This window comes from Melitaea cinxia, chromosome 15 (assembly GCF_905220565.1).
Source record: "Melitaea cinxia chromosome 15, ilMelCinx1.1, whole genome shotgun sequence".
Lineage (NCBI taxonomy): Eukaryota > Metazoa > Arthropoda > Insecta > Lepidoptera > Nymphalidae > Melitaea > Melitaea cinxia.
Window position 1 is genome coordinate 14,417,257 of NC_059408.1, and position 23,381 is coordinate 14,440,637.

The 23,381-nt window shown below is 35.3% G+C and overlaps 1 protein-coding gene across 1 annotated transcript; it reads left to right on the forward strand.

Annotated features, from left to right (window-relative positions):
• Positions 1–1,903: 1,903 nt before the first annotated feature.
• LOC123660423 (nucleolar MIF4G domain-containing protein 1 homolog) lies at positions 1,904–23,062 on the forward strand. The gene is made up of 12 exons (XM_045595509.1): positions 1,904–2,367; positions 4,870–5,095; positions 6,500–7,260; positions 13,191–13,281; positions 13,589–13,801; positions 16,699–16,820; positions 17,601–17,797; positions 18,544–18,719; positions 19,998–20,176; positions 21,502–21,666; positions 22,262–22,393; positions 22,747–23,062. Exons 1-12 carry the CDS (start codon positions 2,173–2,175, stop codon positions 23,041–23,043), a joined length of 2,754 nt encoding a protein of 917 aa, XP_045451465.1. The 5' UTR covers positions 1,904–2,172; the 3' UTR covers positions 23,044–23,062.
• Positions 23,063–23,381: the final 319 nt, after the last annotated feature.

Below are 23,381 nucleotides of genomic sequence, written 5' to 3' on the forward strand. Positions count from 1 at the left end.
ATGATCACGTGTTACAAAACCTTCATTCTTTAGAAAGTTGTGTCCTAAATAAACGTGCACTTAATTTATAACGAAGTTTTAAACATAACACGACTCACAACTAAAAACTAACTTAAGATTTCTGTTGATATCGTTAATCTTAAAACTAAAGCAGCTCACCCAAGAATGATAATTATTATTCAATCGCAGTCTCGCAGGGTAATAATGACACAATGACAGTATCTTTAAAATGGCTGTCGGGAAATACCCAGTAAAAGATAGACAATATAGACCAATGTTTGAGAAATGGAATTTTTATGAAGTTTGTTTTTTAAACGGTTTTATTTAGCTCACCCCGTTTGTTTTATTTATTATTCTTGGGTCAAATTTAGTAATTCAAATTTCACCCTCTTCCTGTCAACCGATTAATCTGAAATTTTGTATACACTTTGGATTTTGGTGACAATACAATCATGTTTATTCATTATCATTATAAATTCAAGATGGCCGCCGCTACAAAATGGCGGATAATTTATGTTTTATTAATCCCATCAATATGAGTATCAAATGAAAGGGCTCAACAAGCAGAATACAATATACTATAAAAAATTGAAATCCAAGATGGCGGCCGCTACAAAATGGTGGATAACGTAGGTTTTATCAATCCCATCAATATGGGTATCAAATGAAAGGGCTCAACAAGCAGAATACAATATACTATAAAAAATTGAAATACAAGATGGCGGCCGCTACAAAATGGCGGATAACGTAGGTTTTATCGATCCCATCAATATGGGTATCAAATGAAAGTGCTCAACCAGTATAATCAATGTACTATATAAAATTAAAATCCAAGATGGCGGCCTCTACAAAATGGCGGATAACTTAGGTTTTATCAATCCCATCAACATGGGTATCAAATGAAAGGTCTCAACAAGTAGAATACAATTTAGTATGCAAAATTGAAATCTAAGCTGGCCGCCGCTACCAAATGTCTGATAACAATTTTTTATCAATCCCACCAATATGGGTATCAAATAAAAGGGCTTGACAAGAAGAATACAGTGCACTATACAACCTCAATATTTAAGATGGGCCTTGCAATAATGAAGCACTAAATGAATTAAACAGAATGCGAAATAAAAACTAAAAACTAGAAAATAAAAATAGGTAAAAAAACTTTTTAAGTTAAACGGTTTTATGTTAAACATACATTGCAATGTTTAAGATAAATGTACTAAAAACCAAAAAGTAATAAAATAGATACAGTCGTGGGAATTATAAACATATGCATAGACTAGACTAAAATAAAACCGTGGGGCACGTCAATTGTCTACAAATTATCGACTTAATGTGCGATAGAAGAATCGTTTAATTCGTCGTTAAAATAGGCAGTTGGCCCGCAGACGGTGAGGAAATTACTTACTATTTTCTTGCTCATGGAAATTCCAATAGTTATACACTCCATGTAAATAAAAGAGATGTTTCAACTAGTTTATCGTTGGACATTCACACTGCTGGCTGGCGAGGAATCGTTTCACTGCTCGTAGTTTGTCTTTAATCGACAAAACATATGACAAAAGTACTACTCGCTCACCACTATGAAACCCTAAAACTCGCTTATAATCGAGCTTGCTAGCTTGTTTCCACATTCTAGCCCTACTTATCACACGTCCATCGTTGTCGGTTGAACAACTGCCTAATTATAGTGTAACATTACAAAACAAACATTTTAATCAACAATTGTAGACAATTGACGTGCCCCACGGTTTTATTTTAGTATAGTCTATGCATATGTTTATAATTCCCACGACTGTATCTATTTTATTATTTTTTGGTTTTTAGTACATTTATCTTAAACATTGCAATGTATGTTTAACATAAAACCGTTTAACTTAAAAAGTTTTTTTACCTATTTTTATTATAAAATTGACATTTTGACTAGTTAGGATCTAAAATCTCAATTTTGAAATAAGGATTTTGTAAAATGTTGTGACGTGATGTCTCTCTACTCGTGTCTTCTCTATTCTTTCATTCTTTGTTATAAGTAATTATACTGGCAAGATTTTCCGTAAAGTAATCAAAAAGTAATTTGTAATGTCACTTTCATGTGTTTTTAATCATAACAAACCTAACCTCATTTAAGAAATTAATATTTATTTATAGATAAATATTTAAAAAACCAAACTTATAATGAAGAAGGTGAAACAAAATAAACCTAAATTTACTAACACACGTAAAGCTCTCCGAAAAGAGAAGAGAAAACAGAAGAAAGTTCATCGCCTTGAACACAGTTTGAAAAAGAAGAATAAAACTGTTCTTAAATTTACTCCTGGCCAATTCGTTAAACGCCCAGATGATGTCCCAGTTGCGAAGAGTGAAAAAAAGGTGAAGATTTTTGTTTTTTTTTTTACCTAAAAGTATATTGTAGACCATTATGACAATTTGAAATGAAATTAAAACATGTACTATACAAAAGTAAGGCCTTATTTCACCACTTGTAGATAACGCGGTAAAGCTTTAGATTAGGAACAACCGAATTTCGGGACCGTGGGGGGGAGGGGGGACCGCTACCCCTGGTACCACTGTAACACCTCAGAACCCCATGGTTATGGAGATATCCATGGTTAAAGTTTTGAGGTTAGAAGAAGAATTTCGTAGCTTTCACACGTTATTTTCACATTTCACACGCGTTTTTTCAAATTAATCTACCACCTTTACAGTAAAGTTAGAGGAACGCTTGGCTCCGGCTGCCCTCCCTCCGCGCCTCCGCGGCACAAAAAAAGCACTCTAGGGGTAAGACAGACAAAGACCACGTGGACAGTGGGTGCTCCGATTCGGTTTTGGGTATTTTTCGAATTTCTAAACCTATATTCTAGCACGCAATGTTACTAATTTTATTAGAATATTATGTCTGACGCGTTATTTTGTTTAAAAGTGTCGATTTGTCACACAATGCAAACAGTACGAGCTCAAAGGTATTATAATAGCTTTAAATTCTTCTTCTAACCTCAAAATTTTAACCATGGATATCTCCATAACCATGGGGTTTTGAGGTGTGACAGTGTTACCTTGTATAGATTCCCCTACACCCTCAACCCTCCACACCCAAAAACCCCATAATTCGGTTTTTCCTAGTCTAGATCTTAGCCGATAACGCTATTTAACGGATGACAGTATGCGACAGTAAGAAGTTCTTGATTCATTATTCTTTAATAACAACTGCCCTGCTGTAGTGATGCGAGTAGTCACTTAAAACACCAACGGTTTTCGAGTTCGATTCGCCCGGGTTGGAAACTTGTATTTGTACACAGTTTTAATGCCTGTCCTTGTTGGTCTTCCCACCGTGCCTCGGAGATCATATAAAGCAGTTGGCCCCAGTTGCTACCATCAATACCTGATAGCGATCGTTATTCATGGTAGGAAACATATACGCCAACCCGCAGTAGAGCAGCGTGATGAATTAAACTCCAATCCTTCTCCTACATAGAGAAAGAGGCCTATGCCCAGTCGTGGGATATTACAGGCTGAATCATGATCGATTCTTTTTTACAATCAAAGTCTACTAACTTTATCAGATATTTCTAATTGTATATAATTAATCTTAAATCTTAAATCCTTATTAATTGAGGAGAAACGTGTATCATTACTGGCCTATTCTATCTCTCGCTGTCAAAGTCTTTTTATATCATCATAAGTCAAATAGTGTTATCCACATCTGGTAAAACAGGCCTTTTAGACAAAAACTAATTTATGATGTAGTACATATATATTTTACATTATATTATACTAGAGGTCGCCAAATGGTCAAAATTCGACTATAATGAGACAAACTTTGAATGAATTGAATGAATGATTCACCATGCGGGTGCCCGGTCCATCGTGTGGCAAAGGGAGAAACTCAGAGCACTTCCCAGGACTTGCAACCTAGGTGTAGGTTTAAGGAGGCCTCCTTTGAGATGCGTATCAACGCTCACCTTCACTGCTCGAGTTGCCCTGCCTAGCCATTTTGGCAGGAACCTGTTAGTGCAGCCTTAGACACTCGTTCTGAAATAGAACTTACTGCAGTTTCGACAGGCCAAGGTCTTTCAGAATGTTATAAAGAGATTTTGCTGGTATACCTCTCGCTCCTACTTCTACCACGTATAAATTAACCACATAGCCATTTTTATTAAGTTTGTTTGTTACATGGTAATATTTATTTAATTTTGTTGTATGGTCTTTAAGAATGAACTGTCTCTATTATCAATGGTGATTTATTACGAGTTGCTAATTGGAGTAAATCCTTTGGTTTAACAGTCAATCCAGGGAAAACGCAAGCAATAATAATAATAATAATAATCATTTATTTCTATAATCTCTAGTACAAATCATCACCGAGTCAGAGATCCCATCCCTTACAAACGACTAAGACTATAGTACACTTAGCATTTTAACATTTTAAACTTTAAAATTAAAACTAAGTGTTGTGTGTGTGCGTGTGCGTGTGCGAGTGCGTGTGCGTGTGCGTGTGCGTGTACGTGCGCGTGCGCGTGCGCGTGCGCGCGTGCGCGTGCGCGTGTCGCAACCTTTAAGTGTGCGAAATTTCATACTCCTCCGTCTTCGCAATTTCCGTAAAAAGGAGTACAAAGTGTTTGCTTCACGTATTAATATATAGATTTTAGATATAGATTTAGAATTTAAAAAAAAAATTAACATTCTGCACTCCTTCTCTATATAAACTATAAGTGTGCGAAATTTCATACTCACTCAATCTGGAGAAACCCGATTGATAAGTACTACTATGCAGCAGTAGAATGTTTGTTGATAGTTTTAGTTCAGTCAGTGCAATTAAGTATAAGTATTGAGATAAAAATGACCTTCATTGAAAATATCTTTTTTTTATTACAGAAAAAAATGAACAATCAGCCCTCAGCACAAGATATTCTCATTAGGCAGATAGCTAAGGAGAAAAGAGAAACAGAAAAGCTCAAAACAGACATGGATTCTCAAAGGAAACAAATATTACTGAAGGCAAATGAGGAAGAAGACAAAATGATAAAAAAATTAGAAAAACACCTTGGTTTGAACAAATCGAAAAATAAAAATAATTATTTTTCCGAAGACGGATTGGATTGTATCCTTTTTTTATAATACATATATTTTTTTTAATTTTTAAATTAGCCAAGTAAAGGTCTAAGTTCCCACTGCAAATTAGTGCATCCGTCGAGGTTTTAGCAGGAGAATATATATCAACCAGGTTGCCTATCAAAATGTGACCTTTGTTCGAGGAGGGATAAAGGGCTACCACACTTATAAGTCCCTTTATCGTGCCTCCTTTTTAATTTTTATCGGCACGCACATTTTATCAACTTAGTTTTATTATATACTAGCTGACCCGGCAATCGTTGTCTTGCCGCTAAATAGGGGTTGATGGTAGAGGGTTGAAAATTTAGGGTTGTATGTATTTTTTAATGTTGTATCATAAAATAATAGAAATTAAAAATTTTGTCTAAAAAATAAAAAAAAAATTTAGGGGTGGACTACCCCTAACATTTGGGGGGATGAAAAATAGATGTTGGCCGATTCTCATAGACACCGGATAAGCACAAAAAATTTCATCAAAATCGGTCAAGCCTTTTCGGAGGAGTATGGCAACGAAAACTGTGACACGAGAATTTTATATATTAGATAATGATAATGATTATTCATATCTTGCATGAAATATATATCAAATATTTTATATAAATAAAGCTATTTTTTAAATTTAATATATGGTTGCCTAATTAAATCTAACCACAAATAAGCGTTTCTGGCTGTTGAAAATGGTAAACATTTAACCGCGTATTTATGTAACGGTGCGTACGCGTCGTTGTCGTAACGAGAAATGGCGTTATTTTTGTTTCGTATTATGGTATAATGTTGTGAGCTACCTGTATTATCCACTAGAGGGCAGTGGCAATTTATTGTTTATAAATAATTTTAATTATTCTCGTTTTAATCGAAAGCTGATTCTTGTCTTGTGGCCCCATTTAAATTTGATCGAAATCTGATAACCACTTTTGTAATTGAAGATGAGGTTTTTTTTTTGTTTGCGAGCAAACACAATTATTAACTTAAGGTATCTAAGCAGTACCTCAAATTGAAAAAAGAAGATCATGTCTTTGTCTAGACATTCTTGTTTTGTTTGTTGCCAGACCCTGATATAGAATTTTAATCCATGTGGTAGCAGTTGAGTGAAGAGAATTTATTTAATTATTATCTTTTTTCCCTCTTGAATCCTAATTCTTTGATAGAATTTTGTGAGTTACACAATATCTTCTGTATATGAATGAGTCAAGTTAGGCCAATTTACGAATAAAATAAAAAAAATCTATATATACGACGGGAGGAGTTAACAGGGTCAGCTAAATAGTAATATTTGATCTCAGTTACGTCAATTAAAATAAAATTAATTTTAGCAAAAGTTTTGTTGTTTACCAACTGTCATTTTAGCCACTGTTAATTTTTACTAATAATAATTTCCTATACAAAAAATCAGATCTCTTAGAAGTTTGTGATAGAGCAACTTCTGAACAAATAGTTGCTGCAGAAAAACATTTAGCTGACGTTGAAAGAGATTCGGACTTTGAAGAGGATTTGGCAGTAGTCACTGGAAAAGAACTACCCAAAGATAAAAAGAAACATGTTAAAAATAAATCTGATGAAGATGATGATGATGAGTCTAATGATGAAACGGGCTCTGGTGATGAAATCGACTTCGGCGATGAAATTGGTGATGAAGAGGAATCTGGTGATGAAATTGACTCAGTTGATGAAATGGAAGTAGATGAAGAAATGGACGAAAAAATTGAATCTGGTGAAAGTGAAAACGATGATATGAGTGAAAATAGTGAATTAGACGATCATCAAAAATCACCGCCTAAGAAAAAAAAAGCAAATAGTAATTTAAAAACCAGAAAAGAAAAGGCTACATCTAAAGATAGAAAATTAAGTGTTAACAGTGATGACATGAGCGACTTAGACTTTAATAAGAAGTCAAAAAAAGCTAAAAACAACAAACCAGACTTTAAAAATGCAAAAAGTAAAAAGGAAAAAATTGTATGTGCTGAAGATTTAGATAAGGTCTTCAGTGAGGATGAAATATCACATTTATCAGATGATGGGGATACAGAAGGATTTTCTGATAATGATGGAAATGATAACATTGAAGATGATTCTAGTTATAAAAAGGCTGAAAAGCCAGATGTATGGGAAGATATTTACGGTAGAAAACGAGATAAAGAGGGCAACATTATAAAGGTAAGGAACTAAATAAAATTAATTTTAAATTATGTTAGGATTATTATTTTTTATATTTCTAATAATTATCCTGCTACACTCATGATGTTTGGGAAACCAAAATGCTTGGGACGAGCTTAGGAAGACCTATGTGCTATAGGCTAAAACAATGCGAAATATTTTCAAAATATCACGCTTACGACCAGGATTCAGCCTATAACATACCAATGCTGGGCATAGGTTTCTTTCTTTATGTAGGAGAAAGTTTGGAGCTTAATCTGTTATGCTGCTCCACTACGGGTTGGCGCATATATTCATTACAATAAGTGAGAAAAAATCTGGAGCAAGCCGACTGGGGAAGTACCTCGATCTTACAGAAGATCACAGCTAAACAATACTGCTTTCAAGTAATGTTGTATTTCTGTCGGTGAGTAAGGTGACCAGAGCTCCTGGGAGGATTGGGGATTGGGTCGGCAACGCGCTTGCGATGCTTCTGGTGTTGCAGGCGTCTATAAGCTACGGTAATCGTTTACCACCAGGTGAGGCGTACGCTTGTTTGCTGACCTTGTTGTAAAAAAATATAATTGCTATCAGATGTATATGATAACAGCCAGGAGGGATAGCTTAACGTGCTCTTCGAGGCATAGTGGGGAGACCCACAAGACATCGAAACCGAAAATAAAAATTTGTACATATACAAATATCCATCCCGAGCGGGTATCGAATCCTCAAACCAACAGCGCTTTCACTGTTCACACACACCACTATATACATAGTATGAATAAAAATAAAATATTTCGGCGGGTAGGTGCCAAACAAGTTACACGTAAAAAAGTCTAATAGAAATTATATTGCTTTAAAATTTATTAGTTCTGTTTAGTATAGTGCAATAAATGATTGTTTTCAAAATTTAAAGTACACCACCCACCAGCCAATAAATCCTTTTTAAATTCAAGCTAGTTTCATTAGTTTTATAACCGCTAATAGCTCCACCTGCTACTTCCCACTTCTTAAAATATGGATTCGCTGAAAGACACCCTGATGTCAATGACGGAATTGTTTACCACCAAGATGAACGAGTTCCAGCAAGATTTGCACAAGAGTTCGTCTCCGACGACCACTAGTTCATTAGCCGCTGATTTTAAATCCTTCAAAAGTTTCATTCTATTGGCTCTCACGTCACTTAAGCAACAAATTGAACTTTTGAGCAGAGTGATTGACCGGCAGGATATGAGGACCCGACGTAAAATGCTGCTGTTTCATGGTGTGACTGAGGGCAAGGGTGAAGATACTTCAGCGCGTGTCACCAGCATTATTGCTGAAAATCTCAACCTGGCTAATTTCTCCACTACCAGCATTAAGTCTTCACATCGGTTGGGCCGCCCCGATAGCAAGAAGCCGCGTCCAATTGTAGCCCGATTCAGTGAGACTGCTGTGCGGGACAAGGTATGGTACGCCAAGACCAAGCTGAAAGGAACAGGCGTCACACAGTCTGAATTCCTAACGAAGACCCGTCATGAAGCTTTCCTGGCGGCTAGGGAGCGTTTCGGAATCAGCAAGTGTTGGACGCGTGAAGGTATAATTTTCATTGTAACCTCAGACGGAACACGACATCGGGCTGAATGCCTGGCAGACATTGATGAAATTACTGGATTCAGCTCCAATGAAGGAGCAAAATCACCGCCAACAAGCACTGAATCCATCAAAAAGGCACCGGAATGTAAAGCAGCTGCGTCACGCTCCAAGCGGGCGGTTAAGAAATAGTTTGTCTGTTCATTGTCGCTGTAACACTTATCTTCTTTTCCTATGTACATTAACTTATTTATTTTTCTTCATTTACGTTTAATTTATATTTCATAAAGATTCAATACACTTTGTTATTGTTTACTATTATATGTCATCCAATATGCACAATTATTTTATTTGTGGAGGGTAGATTCTATAATTTTGACACAGATGATCTTTGCAGATGAATAACAAGTAATCTAATAGGTATGTGTTACAGCTGACGATCGAGAAGATCGTGTTGCCAGTAGTGGTGTATAATTTGCCATGCTACTTTATATTTAATTCTGTGTTGTGTACGTTAACGTTATATTTCTCTTCATCTTTATTAACTATTTTATAATTTTTGTTTATACCTTGCTTGTACGCTTGGAATTTTGTAAATTCTTAACTTCTTTCATTGCAACTGGTGGGTACGTTAAATGGTATTAACATATTTCATCTTTATTTCATTTTGTAATTTTATTATTATAATAATAATTATAATTATTTTATTTTCTATATTATTTTTTTTTATATTATTATCATCATTATTATATTATTGATTTAAAGGTTTAATTTATATAGAAATTGATTTTTATCTATTTATACCTTAATAATATATATATATATATATATATATATATATATTTTTAATATCTATTCCTGTTATTATTATTATTATTTTTACGTTATTGTATTATATTTATATATATTGTTTTATTATTTTTTTATTTATTTTTTATTATTTTTATATACCTACATTTATTATATATATATTTTCTCTTTAATTTATTTATCTATTTTTTTTTATGTCTTTCTTTGATGATAGTGACGCATTTTTATCGCTATCATCTGCTTCCGAAGACTCAAGTAACAATGACAGTTATTATAGCATACCCTCTTTGAGCGACACGTTAAACTCTTGTTTTGAAAACACTCCCAAGAATTTTAATTTAGTCCACATAAACGCACAGAGTATTCCTGCTCATTATCCAGATTTATTGTCATCTTTTGGTAATAAATATATACACGCTATCCTAGTTTCCGAGTCTTGGCTCAAACCTTGTTTGCCTTCTATTTCCTTTTCCATACCGGGATTTCACTTGATCCGTAATGACCGCATTGGTCGGACAGGTGGAGGGGTTGCCATAGATCTTCGCTCTCATATTCCTTTTACCATCATAGATACTTCACAACCTCAGGCCGGTGGAGCTGAGCATCTTTTTGTTGAAGTGAATCTGTCACACACAAAACTCCTACTCGGTGTTTTTTATAGCCCATGTCTTACTGTAGACTATTTCACTTCGCTTGAATTGTTACTTCAACAGTTTAGTCCTTTATATAGTCATACGGTAATCATGGGTGATTTTAACACCTGTCTGCTCAAAAACGATCACCGGTCTTCCCGGCTAAAAACTCTAATTAATGGTTCAAATCTTCATATCTTACCTTTGCTTGCCACTCATACTTTACCAAATTGTATTCCTTCTCTTTTAGATCTAATTATTGTTTCTTCCATTGACCATGTTGAAAAACATGGTCAATGTGCTGCTGATGCTTTTTCTCACCACGATTTATTATATCTATCCTACAAAATCAAACCTCCTAAGCTTAAATCAAGAATTCTTCTGCAGCGTAGTTTTGGTGGAATGGATGTGGAACAACTGGAGGATGGATGGAGGAGGGATGCAGCTGAGATTGATTGGACTGCGGTTTACGATGCAGGTACAATTGACAGCCAGGTAGCTGTTTTCAGCTCTCTGCTTACACAACTTTACGATATTCACGCACCCATTCGACCAGTAAGAATAAAACATCTACCTGCCCCATGGATTACACCCGAAATTAAAAAATTGCAGGAAAAAAAAGTTCGTGCTAAGTCGCGGTACAGACTGAATAACAGTGAGGCTAATAGAGAGGTATACGTAAAGGCTCGGAATCACTGTAATAGGGTGTGTAGAGATGCACATCGTCGCCATATCCACAAATCTGTCATCGAAGAAGAAGATTCTAGCAAAGTCTGGAATTTTCTTAAATCTCTTGGAATTGGCAAAGCGCGTCTGGATAATAGTTCTCAAAATCTTAATCTTGACGAGTTAAATCTCCACTTCTCTTCGTCTGTTGCCATAGATAGTGCAACTAAAGCCCATACAAGAAATCAACTTTCAGCTTTGTCAGTTCCTGATTCTCCCATTTTCTTTCTTGATCAGCTTTCTGAATGTGATGTTAAGAAGAATATATTAGCAATAACTTCAAATTCCGTTGGTTCTGATAGCATTAGTCGGAAAATGATCATTCCTCTCCTTGATATACTAACACCGGTAATTACATCCATTTTTAATACTTCCATCTCTACCTGCACTTTCCCATCGATGTGGAAAGATGCTGAAATTGTACCTCTCCCAAAAAAAACTAATCCGACGTCCTTATCCGAATATCGTCCTATTTCCATCCTCCCTTTTCTGTCCAAAGCACTCGAACGGCTTGTGCATCAACAGCTCAGCAGTTTCCTTTTAAAACACCGTCTGTTGAATCCCATGCAATCCGGTTTTCGTCCTGGTCACAGTACGACTACTGCGCTTGTAAAAATAACTGATGATATACGATCAAATATGGAAAACCAACAGGTCACGGTATTAACGTTACTCGATTTTAGTAACGCCTTTAATACCGTGGACTTTGATATACTATGTGATATTTTACGTTCTCTTAACATATCTCCTGAAGTTGCTGATTGGTTTCTTAGTTACTTGCAGGGTCGCCGGCAGCGAGTTAAATTGAATGACTCATACTCCAATTGGTCAATGGTCAATACCGGTGTCCCGGAAGGTGGCGTGCTCTCCCCTCTTTTGTTTTCAATATTTATAAACTCTATCTGTAATGTAATATCTTCTTTCTACCACCTCTATGCAGATGATCTCCAGATATACTCTCACTCCACTGTTCATAACCTATCTCAGTGTGTATCGCGTATAAACAATGACCTTTTAGCCATTGGTAAATGGAGTAAAGCCTATGGCCTAAATATAAATCCAAATAAAACGAAAGCTATTATTATAGGAAGCTCCAGACTGCTCAGCCGCATTGATAAATCTGAGCTATCTCCTGTTACATTTAATGGATTCACCATTCCATATAGCGAAAGCGTGAGAAATTTAGGTGTTATCTTTGACCAACATCTCTCTTGGGGTCCTCAAATATGTGAAATTAGTCGCAGACTGTTCGCTTCGGTTGGGTCTCTCTGCAGATTGCGTAATCTTCTGCCCATTCCTACTAAATTTGCTCTTGCACATAGTCTCCTATTACCAATTCTTGATTATGCTGATACTTGCTATCTTGACTATACAGAGGAGCAGCTTAATAAGCTTGAGCGCATTCAGAATGTATGTATAAGATTTATCTTTGGACTACGCAAATATGACCATATTTCGGAATTTCGCAAAAAACTCAAGTGGCTCCCAATTCGCCTTCGCAGGAATACTCATATCCTTACCCTACTTTACTCCATTTTATTTAATCCCTTTACCCCTTCCTATCTGAAAGAACGTTTCAAATTCCTTGGTGATTCTCACGAACGCTGTCTTCGTTCTGACAGTAATTTTCTTCTTGAAATTCCTTCTCACTCCTCTTCCTTTTATGACAAATCTTTTACAGTTCAAGCCTCTCGCTTATGGAATACCTTGCCCTTGAATATCAGACGTGTACAAACACCTGCACTTTTTAAAAAGACTGTTTGGAAGCATTTTCTTCAAACTCAACAATAAACAAGTAATTCATAATTATAATGTATACATATATGTATTTATATGTATGTATGCATGTACGTGGGTATATATGTATATATGTATGTATGTATGTATGTATGTATTTATGTATCTATTTATGTATGTATGTATGTATGTATATGTTTAATTATTTGAATATTTATAATAAATTTTTTTGTAACTTGTACACCTATGCTGACGCTAGACCATTTCCTTTGCCCTAAGGTTGCCTGGAAGAGATCGCTTTTTAGCGATAAGGCCGCCCTTTGTACCTAATGAATATATTGTCAATATTTTCTTTCTTTCTTTGATATGTATTATTTCTGTTTTTGGTGTACAATAAAGTGTATTATTATTATTATTATATTTCTCTGTAAGAAGTCCAGTCATTAATTATTATAATCATTCTTTGGCTTACAGGAAGAAAAGGGTGTTTATATACCTCCACATCTGAGAAATAAGGACTCAACGTCAGATAAGGACTTAGCATTACTGAAGAGACAAATCAAAAGTAAGTTAATGGCAATTAAAATGAAAAATTCAGTTATAAAAATTACAAACATTTCTTTGAAACCATAATTCCTTGGGATAACTACCCTTTAAAAAAGTATGTTAATTACCTTGCAAGTAAAATTTTTATGATTTGTAATACAATGCTCATACTAGTTATTTAATGAAAAAATCCTCTTTAATAAAATATAATTTTGTATAGTTGCAATAACATTATTATACATCCATTAACAAAACATTTTAACAATAGATTTTACACTTTGATACCAAAAAGAATTTCAATTAAAATTCTTTTCAATTGTTTTCAGGTGTCCTAAACAAATTAGCCGGTACGAATCTACACTGGGCCTGTACTTCTATAGAGAATTTATACTCCAATAACAGTAGGAATTCGGTAAACACGGCGTTGACTCAACTTTGGTTGGAAGCAACCGTGGGTCCAACGAACACTCCAGACAGAATGGTCGCAGAGCACGCTGCTTTAGTTTCAGTGCTTCATGCTAATGTTGGATCTGAAATAGGTAAATATTCATAAATTTTAATTTTTCAACCTAGATTATTAACAATATCTAGTTATTTAGGAAGGGCACAATAGGAAAAATCCTGATCAAAATCTGGAGCAGCCCACCTGGGGAAGTACCTCGACTGTCGATAAATAATACTGCTCTCAAGCACTGTTGTATTCCTGAGTTAAGTAAGGTGACCAGAGCTCCCGGGGGAAATTGGGGGCAGGGTCGGCAACGCGTTTGAGATGCTTGCTCCACAAGTTCGCGCCAAAAATGGCGTGAACTCATGCGTGTTGCCCATAGTCACCACGCTGGGCAGGCGGGTTGCTGACCGCGGGGCTGGCTTTTCGCACCGAAGACGCTGCTGCCCGTCTTCGACCTGAGTATTTCAAAGCCGGCAGTTGGATGGCTATCCCGCCAGCGCGGCTTAAAATATGTATTCGAAATATGTAAATTTTATTTTATAACTTTAATATTTTCTCAACTATACTGACAAAAAAAACAATGCAAGCGCATTGATAATAACACGCTGTTCTAAATTGAACGGTGAGTAAACATAACGAATCTTTTTTTTTAAGAAAACGAACCTAGGGTTTGAGATCATCAAACGCTGGCTAACTTAGTATTAATGTTTCATAATGACATTATATCTAAAATAGGTTTTTATAGACTTTTTGGTAGTTTTGTAACAAATCTTAAACTACTCTTGGAAAAAAAAATCAATGGTTCTTTATCTATTCATTCATTCTTTTCACGATACAAATCCTTCATTATATAATTGGTATTGATAAATAAGGTGAAATTAAAGAAAAAAAATAATATCTATAGTAATATATATAAAAGCGAAAGGTCACTCACTCATCACAAAATCTCCGAAACTATAACATCTACAAACTTGAAATTTGGCAGGTAGGCTCCTTATAGGACGTAGGCATCCGCTAAGAACGGATTTTGCGAAACTCGACCCCTAAGGGGGTCAAACGGGGGTTGCAAGTTTGTATGAAGATCCTATGTTTTTGAAGTAAGAGACTTGAAATTTAAAATGTATGCTCTATAGATGATAAAAAGGTGTCCGAATAATGTATCTTAAGAAATCAACCCCCTTTTGGGGTTAAAAAGGGGGATGGTAGGTTGACTTACTCATCACGAAATCTCCGAAACTATAATACCTACAAACTTGAAATTTGACAAGAAGGCTCCATATAGGGCGTAGACATCTGCTAAGAACGGATTTTACGAAATTCGACCCCTAAGGGGGTAAAACGGGGGTTGGAAGTTTGTATGAAAGTCCTATGTTTTTGAAGTAAGAGACTTGAAATTTAAAATGTACGCTTTTTAGATGGTGAGAAGGTGTCCAAATAATGTATTTTTAGAAAGCAACTCTTTTTTGAGGTTAAAACGGGGGATGGTAGATTGACTCACTCATCACGAAATCTCCGGAACTATAACAGCTACAAACTTGAAATTTAGCAGATAGGCTCCTTATAGGGCGAAAACTACCGCTAAGAATGGATTTTACGAAACTCGACCCCTAAGGTGATAAAACGGGGGTTGGAAGTTTGTACGAAAGTCCAATGTTTTTGAAGTAAGAGACTTGAAATTTAAAATGTACGCACCTTAGATGGTGAGAAGGTGTCTAAATAATGTATTTTTAGAAAGCAACTCTTTTTTGAGGTTAAAACGGGGGATGGTAGATTGACTCACTCATCACGAAATCTCCAGAACTATAACAGCTACAAACTTGAAATTTAGTAGGTAGGTTCCTTATAGGACGTAAACATCCGCTAAGAGCTGATTTTACGAAACTCGACCTTTAAAGGGATAAAACGGGGGTTGGAAGTTTGTATGAAAGTCCTATGTTTTTGAAGTAAGAGACTTGAAATTTAAAAGGTATGCTCTATAGATGGTAGAAAGGTGACCAAATAATGTATCTTTAGAAGTCAACTCTCTTTTGGAGTTAAAACGGGGATGATAGGTTGACTCACTCATCACGAAACTTCCGAAACTATAACAGCTACAAACTTGAAATTTGGCAGGTAGGTTCCTTATAGGGCGTAGACATCCGCTAATAACTGATTTTACGAAACTCGACTTCTAACGGGATAAAACGGGGGTCGGAAGTTTGTATGAAAGTCTTATGTTTTTGAAGTAAGAGACTTGAAATTTAAAATATATAATCTATAGATGGTGAGGAGGTGTTTAAATAATGCATATAATAATAATAATCTGTATATATAAAAGAGAAAGGTCACTAACTCACTCATCACGAGAACTCAAAAACCGCTGGATGGTCCCATCCATCCAGGTTGTAAAAGACAAAATTTAGCAGGGAGGTAGATTATAGTTAGCAGATGTCTGCTAAGAACAGATTTTATGATATTCCACCGCTAAGGGGGGGGTTTAATTGGGGTTGATAGTGTGTATGAAACATACACAGCCTGAAAATAAAACTAAAAATGTGGTGTATAGAGAGGTTTTATAAAAATAACTACTAAATTATACTAAATTGTGACTTTTAAAAAGTTACTCAGTTTGATAAGCATTTCAAGTGACTGAAATAAAAAAATAATTTGCGTTAAACATCTTAATAGTAATGCATATCTTCATAACCACGCGGACGTAGTCGCGGGCAACAGTTAGTGTATTATAAAATAAAGTCCCCAAAAGTGTATGTGATCGATTCGCTCAAAATCTACTGAACGGATTTTCGTGCGGTTTTACCATTGGAGAGAGGGCTCCATCATTAGCAAGAGGAAGGTTTACGGAACGGCTAAGCCGATTTTGATGAGAGTTTCACTGGAAGTTTGCCGGGAAAACTTTGTGACACACTAATTTCAACGCGGGCGAAGCCGCGGGCACAGCTAGTTGTATATATAAATAAGTAATTAGAACAAAAATACCTTTTATTGCAGGTGCACATTTCTTAGAAGAGCTTTCAAGGAAATTTGATGAAATGATGGAAACGCCGCAACCCGTTGAAGATAAAAGACTTGATAATCTTGTGTCATGTTTGGCACACTTATATTGCTTTAAGGTAATACTTATAATAAATTTTATATTCAGTTTTTATATGCTTATTGATAATTTTGTAAAATAAAGTATATAAAGTACAGGGTATAGAGTAATAGATTTGGGATTTATCGGATTCGTGATTCTGTCCTTATTTCGAAATTATACCTGTTAATTCTCTTTAAAATTATAAAACCTTATTTTTTTAATTCTTTCTATTTTTATTCTATATGTCGTTCTTCATAGACTTACACTTCAGCTTGTAATATCCCACTACTGGTCATAGGCAGCTTTCCTCATGTAGGAGAAGGATCAGAGCTTAATCCACCACGCTGCTCCAATGCGGGTTGGCGGATATATTCCCTACTATGAGTAACGATCGCCATCGGGTGTACATGATAACAACCGGGACCGACGGCTTAACGTGCTCTCCGAGGCACGGTGGGAAGTCTCACAAGGACTGCACAAACACCCAGACCACGGCAAACACCTGTATGGCCAATAGAAATGTTTGTCATGTGCGGGGATCGAATCCGCAACCGCCAGCGCAACAGGCACAATCTATAGCTGTGACCGTTGCGCCAACGCGGCGTCATAGATTTATCTTTCTGTATTCATATGTCTAAATCTATCCGAACGAAATCTGCTTATTTCTACAAGATTAAAAGTATCCTTGTACTATCCTGGTCTACAATCTATCTCAATTCCAGTCGTTCTAACGTGATTGAGTATCAAACTTATAGCCAAACTGTCATATTTATACAGTAAGGCGTCCACAATAAAATACATGCCATTTTTTTTCCAGATCTACCATGCGTCTCTCCTATACGACATCCTAGCACGTCTACTGCATCAAGTCTCGGAAAAGAGCATTGACTGTGTTCTCACCGCACTGAGGAGTGTGGGTGGAGTTCTAAGGAAAGAGGAGCCCGCTGCCCTTAAGACCTTTATACATGACACGCAGGCCAAACTCGCTAAACTGCACCAGAGTGCGGAGTCTGGGTGAGTTGCTTGTGTGAGGAGTGGTGAGGGATTAAGGAGTGATAGGGAGTGAGATACAGTGGTAAGGTGTGGGAGGGAGTGTTAAGGAGTGAGCGGGAGTGGTGAGTGGTGGGAGGAAGTGTTAAGGAGTGAGAGGGACTCGTGAGGAGTGGTAAGGGGTGAAAGGGAGTGGTGAGGGGTGCGAGGGAGTAGTGAGGAGTCTAAGTGGAAATAAAGAGAACTATATATTAATATAATACATACATATATATATTCATGAAATGTAGTGTACTTGTTAACAGATAGTTGCTTATGTCTGCAATCTTATGTCAAGTTTCGTAATGTAAGAGTACTTGCTTGTGTTCGAGCAATGTGTGCGATTTGGTTAAGAGTATTGGAATATACTCTCTCCCTTAGCTTATTCATTCTTCTCAGCGAAAAAATAATATTTTTTTAAAAACTAAAATAAGCTATAGTTGAGCCTTGGGGCAAGATACTAATTGTAAGTTGAATTCTTTTTTATTAATTTTCTGTATGTCTGTTCTGTAAGTACATTTAAATTGAAATTTTCAGAATATTGTCTTTGAATACAGATATAATTATATAATCTCATTTAATTTTGGAAAATTAAGCATCGTGATACTAATTAGCCCCTCTCGCCCTTAGTCCCTCCTTGTTATATTCATCATGTTTTTACGAATCTCTCGTCCCCTTATGACACACGTGAATAATGAGCGAAGCCTTATGGAAAACTCAATATTTTACAGATCGAGAGTTAAGTTCCTGTTGGAAGTGTTGCTAGCGGTTAAAAATAACAATCTGAACAAAATTCCGAACTATGATCCAACATACGTTGAAGAATTGAAAAAGGCGTGTCGAAGCGTTGTACGGAGAGGAAATTACGTCACACCTTTGAATATCAGATTAGAAGACTTATTGAAAGGTTGGTACAGTTTTTTACTCTGGGAGTTGTGGTTTCGATTCCCGCCTCGAGTTTGAGTGTACTAATGACAGACTAATGTATGATATGTAATTATCGAAAAATGTATAGAGTTATATCACCCGGCTGTTACTTATAACACAAGCATCGGGATGCTTTACTTAGGAACTGACGGTCAGTTGTGTATGTTATAGATATATTTATTGATATTTTATAAGTATACACGGTTTTTAAGTATTGAACAACAACAAGGCTTAGAGCGAGAATTGCCATGCTACCCTATTATAGGTATACAGATGATTTTTATCTTCCAAAAGTAAAGATGGTTATAAGTGTCTATCCAGGGCCGAATTTAGAGGCTTGGAGGCCTCGGGACTACAAAGGAGTGGAGGCCCCTTAGCCCCAAATTATTTCCCAATTTATTTGAGTTTTTGGTATTTTACTGATTACCTGATTGGAGTTGAATAAATATATCGATGATTTCTGTTAATATTTAATGTAATCATAACTGTACAGAGTACTGTAGGTAAAGGTAAAACACGAAAAAATGTTTAAAGGAAAAGTGGATTACTAGTGTACTAGTCTGAATTTGGCCCCGGGGCTGCAGCCCCGGTTTCTCTACCCTAAATCCATGTCTATCATAGTAACTTAGGCCGACGGCTTTACGTGATCTCTGAGCCACAGTAGAAAAATTTACGATGATATCTACCTAGAAAAAATATTTGTAGAAAACATATATCTTGAGAAGTAATCGAATCTTCGATTACCAGCGTTAATGGAGCTTTTTAACCTCTTCTAGTAACACTAGAAAAGTTTGCTTTTTAAAATTTAGCAGTTAGATCTCGTATTCGCCCTGAAACACAATTGAAGAATTAGTTTCATTGTGTATTTAATTGTTTAAGACTATTATTGTGACAATCTACAAAAATCAAATATTACCTACCGGTTGTAGCTTTACTTTTAAAAATAATTAAAATTTTAATTTGTAACATGACGATCCGAAGGTGCTCTTGAAGCCTATATGAATAAAGATATTTTTGATTTTGATTAAGTGCCAAACTTACTAGTTTTTAATCGAAATATTGTAATCTCGAAAAATCCAGATTCTTCTAGAATAAACTAACATTATGCTATCACCGGTTTGTCCTGTAACACAGTGATTATGCCTAAAATCGAGCTTTGCCATTAAAATATAACTTTATAAGATTATTAATTATTGAGATTTAATTATCATTGAAATTAGATTATTATTATTGAGATTTAATAATTTCCCTTTTTCAGCTCACGAAAGAGGTAAATGGTGGGTAGTGGGTTCGGCATGGGAGGGTAGTCGTATACAGGAAGACAAACCGACGGTCAAGACGCCGTCTATGGACCAGAAGCTTCTGGAACTCGCTAGACAACAACGCATGAATACTGATGTTAGAAGAAGTATATTCTGTGTGATTATGTCAGCTGAGGTGAGTTTTTTACCGAATTCTAAGAGGAGGTTCTCAATTCGATTGTATTTTTTTACGTATGTTATAGTTCGCGTCATGTAAAAAGAACGCTGGCCTTGAAGCTGCGCAGAAGCGATTTATCGGTCTATTTGGTGGTACGGGGTAGGGGGACGGGAGTGTTTAGCACGTGTCGCATGCTTGCCGGTGTGCTATTGGTTGACAGCGGTTGACAGTTCGACGTCGACTCAAAATATTATCGCGCACAAAAGTTTTAAATTACAAAATTCTCCATTTACTATTTATTTCACTAAAAAACAATTATCAATTTATCATTTTAAACACATAAAAACTATTAAGATACGAATATCGAGAGTACAGATAATTATTATTTTTGAATACGACATTTCAATAACTAAAAAATTTGTTATTGCTTTTGTTTAAAAAAAAAATGTGATTTTGTAAAGTGATAATTATTATACTTATTTAGTCCAAATTATTCGCACTTGTATTTCTAGTATTTTTTAATGTACCTACCAATAACCATTATACGAAGCCGCGAGTGAAAGCCTAATTAAAAAATAAAACAGTAGTACTTGTGCGCGAGTATACCCATGCGCAAACACACCCCCTCCAGTTTCTTTCAGCGTTCTTTTTACATGACGCGAACTATACCTCAGAACTTTTGACTGGGTGGCCGATTTCGATTTTTTTTTTATTGAAAGATGTTGTCATGTGGTCCCATTTAAATTGTATTACTTGTCGATGTAATTGGAGTCGTTTTTTTTCACATTATTATTATTTCATGCAAAATTTGGTTGAAATAATTGTTATCCAATTTGGTATGTTGTCGAAACAAAAATTTATTAATCTTCAAAGACGACAAAAAATGTCTCAAGACATATTCAAAGAAAGATGATAAAGGAAAATATTGCTGGAAGAACATGGCCAAAGTCACATAGGGCTAAATAGTTAGGCTAATAGTAGAAAGTATATTAGTAGTCTAACAAATATGGTCGGCAAACAAGCGTACGGCTCACCTGATGGTAAGCGATTACCGTAGCTTATAGACGTCGCAACACCAGAAGCATCGCAAGCGCGTTGCCGACCCAATCCCCAATCCCCCCAGGAGCTCTGGTCACCTGACTAATCACAGGAACACAACAGCTTGAGAACAATGTTATTTAGCTGTGATCTTCTGTAAGGTGTATTTTGAGCAGGAAATTTTCTGTTGTGCCTTGACTCAGTTCTGGTTTTGGTTACAAATAATTTATTTTACTTTTGTTTTGTCTTTACGATAACTTCGACTTTAATCCGAGCTGATATAATAATGTTATTTACTTTTTTAGGATTACCTGGACGCGTTCGAGAAGCTCCAACATTTGGGTTTAAAAGGGCAGCAGGAAAGGGAAGTGGTTCATGTATTGTTAGCATGCTGTCTTCAAGAGAAGACATACAACCCATACTACTCTGTACTCGGGCAGAAGTTGTGCGACTTCGATAGGAAATATCAGGTAAGGAATGAGAATATATTTTAATTGTATACTACTTTTTTAGTAAAAAAAAGTGTGCAATCTATCTGATGGCAAGTAATTACCGTTAACTATGAAAGGTGAAGATACTAGATACTTCTTCCGCCGGTCTCCTCCAGTTCCATCCATCATCATCAGTTCCACCTCCAGTCCATTGTGTGCGAAATATTTTGTGTGATAAATATAGATAAATAGATAGATTTGTGTGATAAATATAGATAGATAGATAGATAGATTTGTGTGATAACCTACCTCAATAAAATATTAATGACGAATATTTGTCCAAATAATTTGTTTAATGTATTCGAATCTACGGATTTTAATTGTACTGGAAATCTTAAGGCGTTTAATTTATTGGCTTTATTGGCTTAACGCGACGTTCCTTTCACTGTTGTATGATTAAAAAATTATTTAAATTTTTGAATTAGCAGTTTTAATCGATTAATTGTTAAACTTCAAAGATCAGACTAAAATGCAGTTTTATGGCCTCTGCAATATTGTTATAGAGTTGCTATATAAAAAAAATCTTATTTAACTCAACTTTCGTGAATAGCTCTGATTTTATATGTTGTTACAGTTATCTATACAGTATTCGGTGTGGGATAAAATAAAGGATCTTGAATCGTTGTCGAAGCAAGCTATGACGAATTTAGGACAATTTCTAATTCACCTCATTATGGAGAAGGGATTGCCGCTGTCCGTTTTGAAGGTAAATAATTTATTATTTTACATTTTAAGTTTCTTCTAATGTAAAATACAATTTACTATAGTGTTTTAAAATCTACTGCCTAAACTATCCTTATAACAAAAAAGTTTAACTAGGTTTCCAATTATTTTTTTCACCGTTACATTACTATAAAAAAAAAAATTGAATTAAAAACATATTTTATTGGCAGAACAAGCTTAAATAAAAAAAAAGTAATCTCTTATATTTCCAAAAAAGTATGTCTCATGACTTCAAATTTCTCAACAACATTCCACTTGAAATAAAAAAAGGACGTGAATTTTTAAAAAAAATAATAACCAATATAATAATATAAATATATTATTTTTATTTTACAGATAATTCAATTCTCAGATCTAAATAAAAAATCGGTAAGATTTATGCGTCAAATACTTCTAGCAATCATCATGAACGCCGATCTCCAAGCTTCCTTAGAAGTCTTCCACAGGATATCAAAAGCGCCTAAACTACACATGTTTAGAGAAAGTCTACGATTGTTTATACAACACTTTTTGATTAAAAACGCGGGAAAAAAGACGTCAATATTAAGTGAGGATGAAATGGCAACACTTAAGGATAGAACTGTCGAAGTCGATAAAATATTAACAATGTACGAAAGTAAATTAAGATTGTAAATATATATTTTGTAACTAATATTTGTTTCATTATACCCAGATTTGTATGGATGACATTTATTAATGAAGAAAATAAAAGATAGAAAAATATTCATATTTATTATCTAAATTGTCATTCCTCCCGATCAATATAATTATATCTTTGTCTTTTTTAAAATGATGTTGTTACCGGTTTCACACCTACAAACGTAGCGGACGTTGACGTCCTAAGGTTGGGTGGTAAGAAGGGTAGCCCTTTTACAATTCCATAACGTATTTGCAATAATGCACAAACAAAAAAGTAAATATTATTACCTATATACTTTATTGCACTTAAAAATACAAATGTAGAAAGTAAG

Bases quoted from the DNA above. Each gene is read 5' to 3' on its own strand.
- LOC123660423 (XM_045595509.1), top strand. From the start codon at position 2,173: ATGAAGAAGGTGAAACAAAATAAACCTAAATTTACTAACACACGTAAA. The intron at 13,282-13,588 runs GTAAGTTAATGG...AATTGTTTTCAG, and splicing joins ACTGAAGAGACAAATCAAAA to GTGTCCTAAACAAATTAGCC. The intron at 18,720-19,997 runs GTTGGTACAGTT...TCCCTTTTTCAG, and splicing joins ATTAGAAGACTTATTGAAAG to CTCACGAAAGAGGTAAATGG.